Here is a 16,005-nt window from a genome sequence, read left to right as displayed (position 1 = left end):
TCGAATCTGACGAGACAGACTGCAGCAGTGTAATAACAGTTCAGCAGCAGATACAGCACATGGCTGGAGTAATGTTCCGGTTTTTTACTAGTGTGAAAGTACAATAAATACGAAGTAAAAATTATGACTATAAACTGTGTGATTCAGTAGTTTAGTGACACCAAATAACAGGAAAAAGAAAATAATATCATTCCTCATCTGCTGCCTGTGCTTCATTGTCACTGAGAAGATTGTCAGAAGTTAACATCCCACTCATGCTGTTACAACTTCCTTTTCCTACCTGCTTCTTCTTTCCCCATGGTTCATAAACATAAACCTGTGGGATTTTGCAGAGATCTAGGAAACAAGACCAAAATAACATATCCTGCAGTGCACCTGTTTAGGGGGCCAGTGAGAAAGTAAGTTATCTTGTTCCCAACATTAATGATAAGGTGCAATTACATTTGAGATCATTCAATATTTCTGTAAAGCAAGTAAACAAATAAAACAAAATACCCGCATACAAAGCTGTGAAATACAAGAAAATGGTTGACTGTGATGACAAATGTGCAAGAAATAGTGTAATATTTGACAGCGTGTTAATAATGAAAGTAATGGTTCCGATTCTGATAAATAATAAGTAACTATTGCTGCAAATGGCTCTTAAGATGGAATATCCAAGAATTTGAAATGCAGGATGATCTACAAGTTGGACTCACCCTCCTTTTGGATGAATATAAATTTAAAGTCAAGTAGTGTGAGATGGATGGAGGGAAAACGTGTAACATGGCAGCCGTCTTGGAAGCTGGATGCAACTCGTAATTTTCAAATGGGAAAGGGAGTATGTGAAATGTCAAACAAACAGAGAATTATAAACAATTGAAACTCCACATAGGAATATCAACAGTGTAGGAAAATACAGATTGCTGCTTACCATAAAGAAGACACATGAAGTTGCAGACAGGCACAATTAAGAGACACTTGCATAATGCTTTCGGAAACAGCCTTCATCAACAAAAGAGAAACAGAGAAACACACACCATTCATACACACAAGCAAGCACACCTCACACACACGACTGCCAACTTCAGCAGCTCAGGCAGAATCAACTGTCATATGATATGGAAGTAGCAGTCCGAAGAGAAAGGAGTACGGGAAGGGGAAGTAGTGTATTGGTGAAGGAACAGAGGAACACTGCTTAGTGGAGTGTGCATGGACTAGAATCCCAACAGGCACAGTGTCAGGTGGTTGCAGGGCAGAGATGTTGAGTGAAAAGGAGAAGATTGGGGAAAGATGGGTGGGTGCATTGGCAGAGGGTGGGTTAAAAGGATCAAAAAGAGATGACAGAACAGAGGGGATGGAAACTGTTCGGTGGAGGGTAAACCCAGTCACATAACCCATTCCTCAAACACTGCCCACAATGATGGGATCCTCCCAAATGGCCTAATCACTAAAATTCCTTTCTCTTAATCCCACCCTTCCTTTCACAATGACCTTCAGCTTTTCAGATTCTGTCTGCAGATTCTGGCCATCACAAACATGGCACTGCAAACACACATCTCCATGGCATAGGCATCCCACAACTACCTCTGCACCCTCCGTAAGATACTTCTACTGTGCAATTCCTGCTCCATTCACCACATCTCTGAAATTGAGTTCCTTGCTCTCCAGCACCTGAAGGAGCTTTCCAGACGCCACCTCCATAAGTTATCCAACCTGCTGACATCCCAACTCCTCCTCGGGGCACCACTATCCCACCCCCACCCTATGCACAGTGTTCCTCCTCGCCCACTCCTCATAGCACCTAAACCCTGCCTAGGGGGCATTTCCAACTTGTCACATCCTCCAAAACTCACTACCAACACACTACCAAATAAAGAGCCAAACAGTCCCATAACACTATTGGTAGTCTTTCCACCATAACCCTCAACTCCACAGAAGTTTCAGTTCCATCCAAAGGCTTCACTCTTAGCCCTACACTCAAATTTAACCATGCTGGACTTGTCAAAGATCTGTTCTTCTCCCGATACCTTCAATGGAAGCACTTCTTTGCCACCAAATAACACCAACCTAATTCCAACTGTCTCTCCAGTTCATACCACCATCCAACTGTGATCCTCTCCCTCCCACCTAACTATCTGCCGGTCACCTTCAGGATTTCTTACCTCCAACTTATCCTTACTTCCCTTCCCCAGGTCCCTACCTCAGAATACCAACGTTTCTGCAGAAAAAAAGAGTAGCCATACACAACCTCAAAACAAATTCCGACATAATCTTCCTACTTGCAGACAAAGGTTCTAACACTGTTGTTATAAATCACAATGACTAACTGGTGGAAGTCCTCCACAAATTACCCGATTCCTTTACCTATAAACTCTGCCAGAGTGATCCCATTCCAAAAGTCAACATAATCTCCATCCCCTACTTAAAGCCTTAGGCCCTTCCCAGAACCTCTTCCCTACTTTCACTCCTCACTCCTATGACATGCCGCACACCCATCTCCTACATGCTCACCAAAATCCACAAACCCAACAATCCTGGACATCCCATTGTGGCTGGTTATTGTGCCTCCACTGAAACAATTTCAGTCCTCACCAACCAAAACCTTCAACCAATTGCCCATAATCTAGCCTTTCACATCAAATATACCAACCACTTCCTTCACCAATTCTCCACCACACCCACCCCTTTATGTCTGGATCCCTGCTTGTCACTGTTGATGCCACCTCCCTATACACCAACATCCCTCATGCCCATGGTCTTACTGCTATTGAACACTATCTTTCCCAACATCGTTCCGGGTTGCAAACACACAACCTCACTCCTCACACACCTTTCTAACTTTATCCTAACCCACAGCTACTTCTTCTTCGAAGGGAAGGTATACAAACAAATCGGCATCACAGCCACGGGCACCTACAAGGCACCTTCCTATGCTAACCTGTTTATGGGCCATCTAGAGGAGACCTTCCTAGCCTCCCAAACCCAAAAACCTTGGTCTGGTTCAGGTTCACTGATGATGTCTTCATGATCTGGACTCAGAGCCAAGACACCCTGTCTTCATTCCTTCACAACCTCAACACCTTCTCATTCATCTGCTTCACCTGGTCCTCCTCAATCCATGCCACCTTCCAAGATGTTGACCTCTTTCATTCTGATGACTCCATCTGCACCTCTGTCCACATTCTACCCACCAACCGCCAACAGTATCTGCATTTAAACAGCTGACATCCCTTTTACACCAAAAAATCTCTCTCACACAGCTTGGCCACCCGGGGGCAACTTATCTGCAGTGACAAAACTCCCATGACATTTCCCCAATCCTTCCAGCATTCCCAAGAACCAGCCACTAAGGTGTGCCCCCTTCGTCAGCCAGTACTACCCCGGATTGAAACAACTGAACCACATCCTTCGCCACGGCTCTGTTTACCTATCATCGTGCCCTTAAACGAGGGACATCCTACCTGAGATCCTACCCGCTCCTCTTAAAGCAGAGTTCCGTCATCCACTCAATCTCTGTAACATCCTTGTCCATCTTTATGCCACACACACTCCCAACCCCTTGCCACAAGGAACATAATATCCCTGTGGAAGACTGGGGTGCAAGACCTTCCCAATCTCCAACCCAGCACTTCCTATTCCAGTCCTGTCATAGATTTAACCCACCCCATCAAGGGCCGGGCCACTTGTGAAAGTAGACATGTCATTTACCAACTCTGCTGCAACCATGCGCAGCCTTTTTTATTGATATGACAACCAACCAGCTGTCCACCAGGATGAATGCCCACTGCCAAACTATGGCCAAGAGCAAAGTAGACCACCCTGTGGCACAACATGCTTGACTTCAATGGCTACTTCACTACCCAAGCCATCTGGATCCTCCTTGTCCACCACCGACTTCTCTCAACTGCACACACCCTCCACTCCCGCAATTATCCCGGCCTCAACCTACGGTAACAAAATGTCCCCACACCCTCCATTCGATAGTTTCCAACCCCTGTCTTCTATCATCTCCTCCCCCACATCGCCGCCCACACTCTCGGTTTGCTGCCCTCTGCCAACACACCTGCCCATCTCCTTTTTTTGTTCCTTTCTTCCCACCTGCCTACTCCACAATCTCCTGAAGCAACACCTGTTAGCATTCTAGTCTCTGCACACTGCAGCAGACAGCATTCCTCTGACCACGCACCTGTACATTATTACCCCTTCCCCTTGCCTGCCCCCTTATTGTTGCTCCAATCCCACGTGATAGTGGCATCCTGGCCCGCACTGCGAGAGATGGTGGTCATGTGTGCATGAGGTGTGCTTGCTTGTGTGTATGAATGGTGTGTGTTTCTTTGTTTCTCTTTTGCTGATAAAGGCTGTGACCAAAAGCTTTATGTCCATTTCTTTTAACTGTGTCTGTCTGCAACTTAACGTGTCGTCTTTGTGGTAAGTAGCAGTCTGTCTTTTCCTACATTGTAGATAGAGAATCACATGAGAAAAATAATGGTGCCTTTCATTTGAGCATACATTTATCCATTCTCAGTTTATAACTGATGTTTCTTCCTCACAGGTGACCAAACACTGATGGCACAAACACAAGCTGAATACACTGAAACCATTCCAATATCAGGAGAGAGGAGCATCCATGTTTTCACAGAGGGTTTTGGCTGGTGCCACCCATAAGGCAGGCTCTCCACTAACCATTGGCGCAGTGGTGGAACTTCTTGTGACATTCAGTGAAATTCGTTCTGTCGCATACAAATCCAAAGCTGGTCCATCGACAGTGGCTGTAGTACTCTATACATCTCGCAGGAAACTTGGGTCAGTCATACTTCAATAATCATAGTTTTGGGCACCTATATATGGCATCCCTACAACGTGCATTTTACAACTTGTCACCATGGGCAATCCTGAGCATAGGGCTCACTTTGCAGGACAAATGATTTCCAAGCAGTTCAAAAACCATCATTTCACCTCTTTCAATCTGTTCACAGATAGAGCTAATATCTATGCCAACAGAGAGCGACATGAATTCAGAGGTATTGCTCAGAAGTCAATCCTCAACAGATGGAGCCATAAAGTACAGTTCACACACTGAAAGTAATATGGGGTTCTCGTATTGGTAGCCTGTTCTTCACTCAGGGTATACTACCGGCAGTACATTCTCTAAAGCTGTCGGATGAAGATCTGCTGCCATCGCTGCTGTCTAAAGACGGGAGATTTAAAACTTTCTTCCAGCACAATACTACCCCATCTCATTAGAGGTTAGCCATCTGGGCATATCTGGATTTCCATTTTCCTAGGGAGTGGACAGGTCGTAAAGAACCAGTGGAGTGGACGTGACATTCTCCAGATTTAAGTCCATTACACTTCTGTCCAAGTAGACGTGTGAAGGCAGTCGTATGTGCAGCAACGGTCAGAAACTCAGCATGCTGTAGAGAGCAGATCGTCAATGCTTCTGCTCACACTCCGGAACATTTGTCGATTACAGCCATGAAGAATGGGTGAAGTGAGTAACAACAACCTTACAATGTGCTGAACAACTCATCGAGTACATCGTGTAGAATTCACATATTATTACCAGCATTTCCTCAATCTATGCAAAATGTAACATAACTCAAGAATGAATAAAGCTATGCTGGAATGAAAGACACTATTGTTTTCCTCTTTTAATTTTCTGTTTGCCATCAAACTAAAGACTTTCATTTGAAAATTACAAGTTGAATCCAAAAAGGGCATCATGTTGGTAACATAGCCTCACAGGTTTGCCCCCCCTCCCCAGTTCCATTTCACACTATTCAATTTGTTTATCCAAATATTTTTGATTTAGAAGAGTGGCTCCACACCTTCCGCCACCCTGTAGTTACTTTCACTGATGATGTTAGTATTACAACCGAGCCTAATGGAGGAATCTCCAGCCCTCTTCAGCTACAGTAAGTACACAATGCCTGTCTAATTTTTCCAATAGTATGTAGCCAATTTCTAAAGCAAAGGTTTACAGTTCAATAACGTGCAAAAGATCCTTCACCTACGATTTCAAAATCAATAAGGCACTTAAGTCGATCCTTTACAAAATCACAGCTACTGCCTTCCCTACAATTTCTCTTTGTTACTTCTTAAAGTAGCTTACCTTTATACATGCAACTTGCAGAGGCGTTTCACCCTTTGCATTTCTTTTATCTTTGGCTGATGTAGCCTTAGGAGACTGAGCTGTCTTTTTACTTTTTGATTTTTCTCTACTGGTCCTCTGAGTTACTAATGGTTCATCAGAGTTTGTTACTGAGTTGCTACCTGACGCCTTCCTGGATCTGCGACCTTTACTGACCGAACGTTTCGGAGGCCGTTTATTCTGCACGTTGACAGCTTCTGCAGCAATTTTTGATTTAACAGTAAAATCATCAGTTTCCCTCTGTTCGCATGTATCATCCTTTATCTTATGGTGAGAATAATGTTGATCATCATTGTTCTTCTGCATAGATTTTCTTGAATAGGTTTTAACAGCTGATGAATTTCTTGATGATTTTAAATGTGCTGTCTTCTGTGGTAGACCAACACTGTCAACTGCAGTTGTCAGTTGCCGACACCCCTCATTCAAGTGTAGATCTTCTGATAATGGATCACTGTGGAAGACAAGAAGTGCACACTAATACAAATCACCATGTTCTCAATATTTGTTCAATGCATTATTATCAAAGGAAACAATTTCAATTGCATACCAGCATATGTCATTTAAATAGATAAAATTTTAAAATATAAACTATGTTTCACTATCAATATACACTTAAAATTGAAAACAGATAAAGAGCCCGTCATCTATATAAATGGCTAGTTCTGGCTTCAACATAGGTACAATTGCACACATGGACACAATCCTCTACTAACGCTTTTCCTCAACAACAGTTGTCGATACCAGTAATCTTTTTTGAATTTTGGAAAGGTCAATATTATCTCAGTTGCTCTTTCGAAAACTTTCACATAATTTTAAGCTAAAATTTATGAAATGGAATTACTTTATAAAATATTTTAGTTTCCATGTTATAATCGGTAAGTACTAGTTGTGAATCTACAGTTGAATTTTTTTTTTTTTTTTTTTTTTTTTTAGAAACATTTCCAATTACGAATTACTGGCACACTTAAGATTTCTATTATTAATTACACAATCCTGTAATGTTTACTATGTTTATTTCTGGATTCATTTATGAAATAATAACCAAAATTAATAATGTAACAGAAACTAATAAAAATTAATCTGTTAAGAAAAATTGTAAACCCTTTGGAATATTGTTATTTCTGCAGAGTGTGGAAGTCATAAGCATGCCTCTGTGTGATCAGATATATTTTTGTATTTTTGTGCAAACAATGTAATTTCGCCTTTGTTAGTGTGAAAAATCAAAATACTGTATGATATACTCAAATGTGAGAAAATATATTTATGTAAAAAAAAATGCTGGAACAACAATCTTCATATTTACTTAATTAAAACCTGAGGACCTGATGTGACATTTTCAGTTTCAAGAATCAGAACCCTAGACAAGAGACTGATGACCTCTGCTGTTAAGTTCCATAGTGTTCAGAGCCTAGACAAGATGAACTGGAGCCATCTCAAAATGACAAGCTAAGTTAAGCTAGAAAGATTATTGTCATCTTCACTCCTCTCAAATCTTCATGAAAGACTGCTTATTAATTACTTTGATTGGACATTGTTTAATGTGGACAACTGATGGAAGTAGGAAGAAGGGAGGAGATTACAATGTTCAGTTTGTAATCCCCAACGACACTGTTTGATACATCAAAACAAGTAAAGATACGAAAACTGAATTCACATATAAAATTAGTATGGATCTGAAGATTTTTCCTGACTTGGTCTGTTTCAGATCTGCTAAATTGTATTGGTGAAATATGTAGAGTTTTTGTGCATTGTTTGGGTAAAGCAAGTTTCTTTGTATGTACCACAAACCAGTACCAAATGCCAAAAAAATAAAACACAGCCGGCATTTCCTGAACAATGCAAATACAAGAAAAATATTCAAAAAAAATAGTAATTTTATGAGTAATAGTTCGAGGGTGCCTGCCAAAAGTTCCAGTATGCCCTAGAAAGTCAATAAATGAAAGTGAAGTGCTGCTGCAATCGTACTAGAGGCATTGAACCATACAAATAAGAATACTTATTTTATGAAACAAAATAAACACTTAAAATCTCGTAGGGAACAACGAACAATACAAAACGACAGATCCTAACTACCACATACAGGAGGCGTTCGGTGGCAGACAGACGCAATTGCAAAAGACTGCTATATATTATTCAGCTATCAGACCACATCTGATGTCAGACCACATCTGATGACAGCCTTTATCAGACAGCTGGAATAGTTCTAGCAATCACTTTTATTGTGTCTGTCTGCCAATGCCTCCTCTATATAGTGACTTGATTTTCTGAAAGTCTAATTTCCTATAAATTCACACTTCATAGTGTCGAAAACGCCTCAATAGGCGTAATGTCTGAATATGTAGTTCCAACAAACATCTAATTTTCACGAACATCCTCAAAGTTAATGTCTAGTGTGGACTGATATGAAATCTGATTAAAGTATTGATAAATATTTACACCCAGAGAAGACAGTTTATTGCACCAATATATGTTGACCAAATCTAACTTCCCACAGCTTGTGCACCTATCTCTCATACTTTTTTTCAGTTGGAATGGGTTTCTTAGTTACTTAGTTACGTATTATGTGGATGTTACATAATTATGTGGATGAGTAATGTTACAGGCTACAAGTAAATGACTTGTTTGTGTAGATGCTACATGTTCATCATTTTCAGATTATTAAATTTACTACCAAAAATGAACATAGTATGTTTTTACACTACTGATACTTATGTAATAAACTTAAATTTGACTGGCACATGACACTTGGTTTCTTCCGGAGCTGCGTTGAGAATCTCGTACCCACATCTTAAACGCATGTTCCTGTCGACCTTAAGTTCAGAAAGTTGATGCCTTCGTCACGATCACTCTGAATATGTTAAAGTGCACGTGAGTGGAAACTGACTGCTGACCGGAAATCATAAGTGTAATCAAAGTAGTCCGTGACGAGATGATATAATTAATGTTGGAAAAGAAACTTTACACCTACACTGCTACAGTGTGGAAGTATTGTAACAAAATCCACCGAAATAGAAATTGAAACTGCATGTGAGACTGATTGGGCAGAACTCAGTATCAAGTGTGGGCATAAAATGATACATGGATCCTTCTATCGCCCACCAGACTCATCTACTGATATAGCTGAAAGCTTTAGAGAAAACCTCAGTTCACTTTCATGTAAATTCCCCAGTCATACTGTAAGCATTGGTGGACACTTTAATCATCCAACAATTAATTGAGAAAATTACAGTTTCATTAGTGGTGGGTGTGACTAAACATCCTGTGAAGCTTTACTAAATGCGTTCTCCGAAAACTACCTACAACAGATAGTTGGAACCCCACTCACAATGGAAATAAATATATACTGCCTCTGTGGCAACAATGATTACAAAAGACAAAGGACAACTAACACAAGCAGAAAGATATACATGTTCAGTAAACTAGATAAAAACTTAGTGTCATATCTCACTGAGGATCTTGAAACTTTCAGCACAGGGCAGGAGTATGCAGAAGGAACTCTCATTTAACACAATATTTGACCATGCACTGGATAGATATGTACCCAGTAGAAGAGTTCATAAGGGGAGGGAACAGTCACTGTACAGAAACTTATAAGGAAACAGACATTACTGCGTAATACTTGTAAAACCAAACGTAGGGCTGTAGATAGATAGATGCTCAATGAGACTCATTTGGCTGTCACGAGAGCAATGCGTGATGCCTTCAATGACTGCCGTGGCAGAATATTGTCAAACGATCTTTCACAGAAGCCATAGAAATTGTAGTCATATGTAAAGTCTGTTAGTGGCACCAAAGTTCATGCCCAGTCCTTAGCAAATGAGACAGGAACTGAAACAGGGTAGCAACGCAAAAGCTGAAGTACTTAACTCCGTTTTCCAATGTCCCTTTACAAAGGTAAACCTAGGAGGATTGCCCCAATTTAATCCTTGTATCACTGACAACGTAAATGGAATAAGTATTAACGTCAGTGGTGTTGAGAAAAGGCTGAAGTCATTAAAATTGAATAATTCCCTGTCACACACTATACTCAATCTGCAGCTGAGTAAGCCCTTCTTCTACCTATAATCCATCATAGATCCCTGAAACAAAAAACTGTGCTCAGTTCTCGGAAAAAGGCACAGGTCATGGCACAGGTCATACCCATTTACAAGAAGGATAGCTGAGCGATCCACAAAACTACTGTCCAATATCCTTGACATCGATTTGTTGTACAGTCTTAGAACATTACAGGTAAAATTACAAATGCAAAAAGTTGTGACTGTAAGTGCGAATTCTCAGCATTAGTTGAAGATTTAATACGTGAAATTCAGTGTTTAAAAGCTGAGGTTACATCACTAAATAAAAAGGTGAACGAAATTGATCGGCAGTGCCTGTTGAACGGTAGTAGGCCTAAATCAAAAACAAAGGAATGCTTTCCGACTATTGTAACTCAAAACAGGTATCAGATTCTTGACGAAATACCGATGGCGGAAGTTGCAGCATTAAAATCCGTGCAAACTAAAAACAACCGTTCAAACTGTAAAAAAATTGCCAGTGATAATTTCAAAAAACGCCAAGTCCCAAACTCCTGTATTAATGCTAACCTAGTGAGTGAACATAAACAAATAGTTCAATGTAACGACAGTGAAGTCCGTGAAAGAAATGACAGTGTAATCCATGAAAATGTATGCAAGAAACTATTCCAAAACGGCAGTAGAAGCGAGAAGAACCAGAAGTACAAGAAGGGCCGAATTCTTATATATGGGGACAGTCATGGTCGCGAAATAGCTCAAAACATACTCTGAACTCCAACATAATGAGGTATCTTGAAAGGAATTACCACCTCAATGCCAACCAGCATGGATTTTGAAAACATCAATCATGTGAAACTCAACTCACACTTTTCTCACACCACATACTGGAAGCTTTGGTTCAAGGCGGTCAGGTAGCTGCCATATTTCTTTATTTCTGAAAAGCATTTTACTCACTACCACATCTATGCTTACTGTCCAAAGTATGATCACATGGGTTATCAAGTGAAATTTGTCTGGATTGAGGACTTTTTGGTAGGGAGGATGCAGCATTTTATCTTGGATGGAGAGTTGTCAGATGTAGAAGCAACTTCAGGTGTGTCCCAGCGAAGTGTGTTGAGACCCTTGCTGAAAATATTAATAGTGAAATCAGACTTTTTGCACATGATGCAGTTATATCTAATGAAAAACTATCTGAAGGAAGCTGCATAAATATTCAGTCAGATCTTGATAATATTTCAATGTGGCACGGAGATTGGCAAATTGCTCTATATGTTCAAAAATGTAAAATTTTGCACTTCAGACAAAAAAAAACACGTAGTATCCGATGACTACAATGTCAATGCGTCACTCTTGGAATCAGCCAACATGTATAAATACCTAGGTGTAACACTTTGTAGGGATACGAAGTGGAATGATCACATAGGGTCAGTAATTGGTAAATCAGGTAGTAGTCTGCAGTTTACTGTTAGAATACTGGGGAAGTGCAATCAATCTACAAAGGAAATCACTTACAAATCACTCAACAGCCGGTTCTAGAATATTGTTCAAGTGGGTGGGACCTACACCAGATAGGACTAACAGGGGACAGTGAACGTACACAGAGAAGGGCAGCACAAATGGTCACAGGCTTGTTTAATCCATGGGAGAATGCCACAGAGATACTGAAAGAACTGAACTGGATGCCTCTTGAAGATAAACATAAACTAACCTGAGAAAGACTATTACCAAAGTTTCAAGAAGCAGCTTTAAATGACTGCTCTAGGAGTATACTACAACACCCTACGTAGCACTCACATACGGATCGTGCGGATAAGATTAGAATAATTACTGCATACACAGAGACATTCAAACAATCATTCTTCCTGCATTCCATATGTGAATGGAGCAGGAAGAAGCCCTAATAACTGTTAAAATGGGGTGCACCCTCTGCCATGCACCTCATAATGGTTCGCAAAATGCTGATGTATATGTAAGTAAATGTTTGAGAAGGCCTCATGCAGAGTTGCAATTTGAGGAATCTAAGTGCTCTCTTCCTAGCCAAGCTAGGAACATTTTGGTTTAGCTCAGACCAGTTGCCTTTTGTGTAGCCATTAGATCATCTGTCTTCATCTACATCTACATGGTTACTTCACAATTCACACTGAAGTACCAGGCAAAGGTTTCATCGAATCATTTTCATACTACTTCTCGACCATTCCACTGTCGAATGGTGTGTGGGAAAAAGGAAGACCTAAATCTTTCCGTTCGAGCTCTGATTTCTCTTATTTTATTATGATGATCATTTCTCCCTACATAGGTGGGTGTCAAAAAAATATTTTCGCATTCAGAAGATAAAGCTGATGATTGTAATTTCGTAAATAGACCTCGCTGCAAAGAAAACTGCCTTTGTTTCAGAGACTGCCACCCCAACTCGCGTATCGTATCAGTGACACTCTCACCTCTTTTGCACAATAACACGAAACGAGCTGTCCTTCTTTGCACTTTTTCGATGTCCTCCATCAGTCCTACCTGGTAAGGATCCCACACCACACAGCAATATTCCAGCAGACGGACAAGTATGACATAGGCTGTCTATTTAGAGAGTTTGTCGCATCTTCTAAGTGTTCTGCCAACAAAGCGCAGTTTTTTTTTTTTTCGCCTCCCCCACAATATTATCTATATGGTCTTTCCAATTTAAGTTGCTCGTAATTGTAATTCCTAGGTATTTAGTTGAATTGACAGCCCTTAGATGAGTGCGATTTATCGTATATCCAAAATTTATCGGATTTCTTTTAGTACCCATGTGGATGACCTTGCACTTTTCTTTGTTTAGTGCCAATTGCCACTTTTCGCACCATACATAAATTCTCTACACATCATTTTGTAATGGAATTGATAGTCTGATGATTTTACTGGACAGTAAATTACAGCGTCATCTGCAAAAAATCTAAGGGGCCTGCTCAGATTATCACCTAGATTATGCATGTAAATCAGGAACAGCAGAGGGCCTATAACACTACCTTGTGGAACGCCAGATATCACTTCTGTTCAACTCGATGATTTACTGTCTATCACTATGAACTGTGACCTCTCTGAGACGAAATCATGAATTCAGTCACACAACTGAGACGATACTCCATATGCACACAATTTGATTAATAGTCGCCTGTGAGGAACGGTATCAAAAGCCTTCTGGAAATGTAGGAATATGGAATCGATTTCAGATCCCTTGTCGACAACATTCATTACTTCATGGGAATAAAGAGCTAGCTGTGCGTTGCACAAGAACGCTATTTTCTGAATCCGTGTTGGTTATGTATCAATAAGTCATTTTCTTCAAGGTGATTCATAATGTTCGATTACAGTATATGCTCCATAATCCTACTGCAAATTGAGGTCAGTGACATGGGTCTGTAATTCAATGGGTTACTCACAATTCCTTTCTTGAATATTGGTGTGACCTGTGCTACTTTCCAGTCTTTAGGGACAGACCTTTGGTCAAGTGAGCAGTTGTATACCATTGCCAAGAAAGGCGCTATTGTGTCTGCATACTCTGAAAGGAACCTGATTGGTATACCATCTGCACCAGAAGACTTGCCTTTCTTAAGTGATTTGAGTTGTTTCGCAACACCTAAGATAGATACCTTTATGTAACTCATGCTAACAGCTGTTCTGGTTTCGAATTCTGGAATATATTCTTCGTCATCTCTCATGAAGGAATTATAGAAAACCGTATTTATTAACTCTGCTTTAGTGGCACCATCATCGGTAACATTTCCATCGCTATTGCGCAGTAACAGTTTTGACTCTTTTTTGCCACTGGTGCACTTTACATACGACCAGAATCTCTTTGGGTTTTATACCATATTTGGAGACAATGTTGCATTGTGAAAACTATCAAAAGCATCTCGCATTGACGTCAGCACTATATTTCGAGCTTCCACGAAACTTAGCCAGTCTTGGGGATTTTGCATTCTTCTGAATTTGGCATGCTTTTTTCGTTGCTTCTGCAACTGTGTTCTGATGAGTTTTGTGTACCATGGTGGGTTAGTCCCGTCTCTTTATTAACTTATGCGGTATGAATCTATCTATTGCTGTCAATACTGTATCTTTGAATTTGAGCCATATCTGGTCTACACTTACATAATTAGCTTGGAAGGAATGGAGACACTCTTAGGAAGGCATCGAGCGAATTTTTATCTGCTGTTTTTGATATATTTTGCCTTTATTTTTAGTGGTTTTGGGCCTCGCTACAATAACCTTGTGTTCGCTAAACCCTGTATACATCATGACGCTATCTATTAGATCAGGATTATTTATGGCTAAGAGGTCAAGTAGGACTCATTCCAATCCCGGGAGCGGAAAGACTTACCTTAGGGGGGGCACACACACACACACACACACACACACACACACACACACACACACACACACACACACACACACACACACACACCTGTACATATACAGACACAGGCAGACATATGTAAATTCAAAGAGGTTGGGCAGAGATGTCAGTCGAGGCGGAAGTACACAGGCAAAGATGTTGCTGAATGAAAGGTGAGGTACGAGCAGACACAGGCAGACATATGTAAATTCAAAGAGGTTGGGCAGAGATGTCAGTCGAGGCGGAAGTACAGAGGCAAAGATGTTGCTGAATGAAAGGTGAGGTACGAGGAGCGGCAACTTGAAATTAGCGGAGGTTGAGGCCTGGTGGGTAACGGGAAGAGAGCATATATTGAAGGGCAAGTTCCCATCTGCAGAGTTCTGATACGTTGGTGTTGGTGGGAAGTATCCAGATAACCCGGATGGTGTAACACTGTGCCGAGGTGTGCTGGCCGTGCACCAAGGCATGTTTAGCCACAGGGTGATCCTCATTAGCAACAAACACTGTCTGCCTGTGTCTGTTCATGCGAATGGACAGTTTGTTGCTGGTCATTCCCACATAGAAGCCTTCTACTACTACTACTACTAATAGGCTCTACAGCCCTTGGAGGGCCTTGGCCTGCATCACAATATCCTGCCATTCTATCCGGTCCATGGCTTTCTGTCTCCATTCTCTGACACCCACCTTTCTCATGTCTTCTTCAATTCCATCCACCCATCTCTTTCTGGTACGTCCCTTCCATTGTCTGTCTCCAGCCTTGCCATCAAAAATCATCTTACATGTTCTGTCTTCCTCCATTCTGACCACATGTCCTGCCCATCGCAGTCTTCTTATTTTAATGGTAGTGCCAATGTCAGGTTCTTCAAAAAGATGTGCCAGCCTTCTTGATCGTATATTGGGTCGTATATTTTACACAGAATCTTTATCTCCCAAATGCTAAGGATCCTTTCCTCATTTGCAGTCACGGTCCATGTCTCTGCACCATACATAACGAATGGTCTTATAATTGTTTTGTAAATGAGGATTTTAGATTTTCATGATAGAAGTGAGCTCCAAAGCATGTGTAGTGTGGCAAAGTAGCATCTGTTGCCTGCTGCTATTCTAGCTTTCACCTCGCTGCTGATGTCATTTGTCTCTGTGATAGTCGATCTGAGGTACTTGAAGTCTCTCACCCTTTCAAACACCTTGTCGGCTATCCTAAGATTTGGTAGCTTTTGCTGATTGGTCATTGCCACATATTTGGTCTTTTCAACATTGACGACCAGGCCAAGTTTCTTTGCAGCTCACTCCAGTTGTTGACAGGCATCAGCCAGCACAGTGGTGTTTTGTGCGAGTAATGCCCCATCATCTGCGTAGGCCAGGTACTTCACTAACTGATTAAAAAAGGTCTCTCCTCTATTTATCTCTATCTGACTTATGGCTTTTTCTAGGCAGAGGTTGAATATCAGTGAGGAGATGTTGTCAGCCTGTCTCAGCCCTTCTTCACTTCCAAT

General features: G+C 41.0%; 1 protein-coding gene across 2 annotated transcripts in view; it reads right to left on the bottom strand.

The window, feature by feature from the left end:
* The window catches only part of LOC126365943 (BRCA1-associated RING domain protein 1-like), a 169,977-nt gene that overhangs the window by 123,444 nt on the left and 30,528 nt on the right, over nt 1–16,005 (bottom strand). For both annotated transcript variants that reach the window (XM_050008719.1, XM_050008720.1), the window contains exon 3: nt 6,095–6,584. In XM_050008719.1, the coding sequence (XP_049864676.1) occupies nt 6,095–6,584 (490 nt within the window). The remainder of the gene's footprint in view (nt 1–6,094; nt 6,585–16,005) is intronic.

Source organism: Schistocerca gregaria, chromosome 4 (genome assembly GCF_023897955.1).
Source record: "Schistocerca gregaria isolate iqSchGreg1 chromosome 4, iqSchGreg1.2, whole genome shotgun sequence".
Taxonomy (NCBI): domain Eukaryota; kingdom Metazoa; phylum Arthropoda; class Insecta; order Orthoptera; family Acrididae; genus Schistocerca; species Schistocerca gregaria.
The sequence above is the reverse complement of the archived record's forward strand: the minus strand, read 5'-3'. Positions and strand labels throughout refer to the sequence as shown.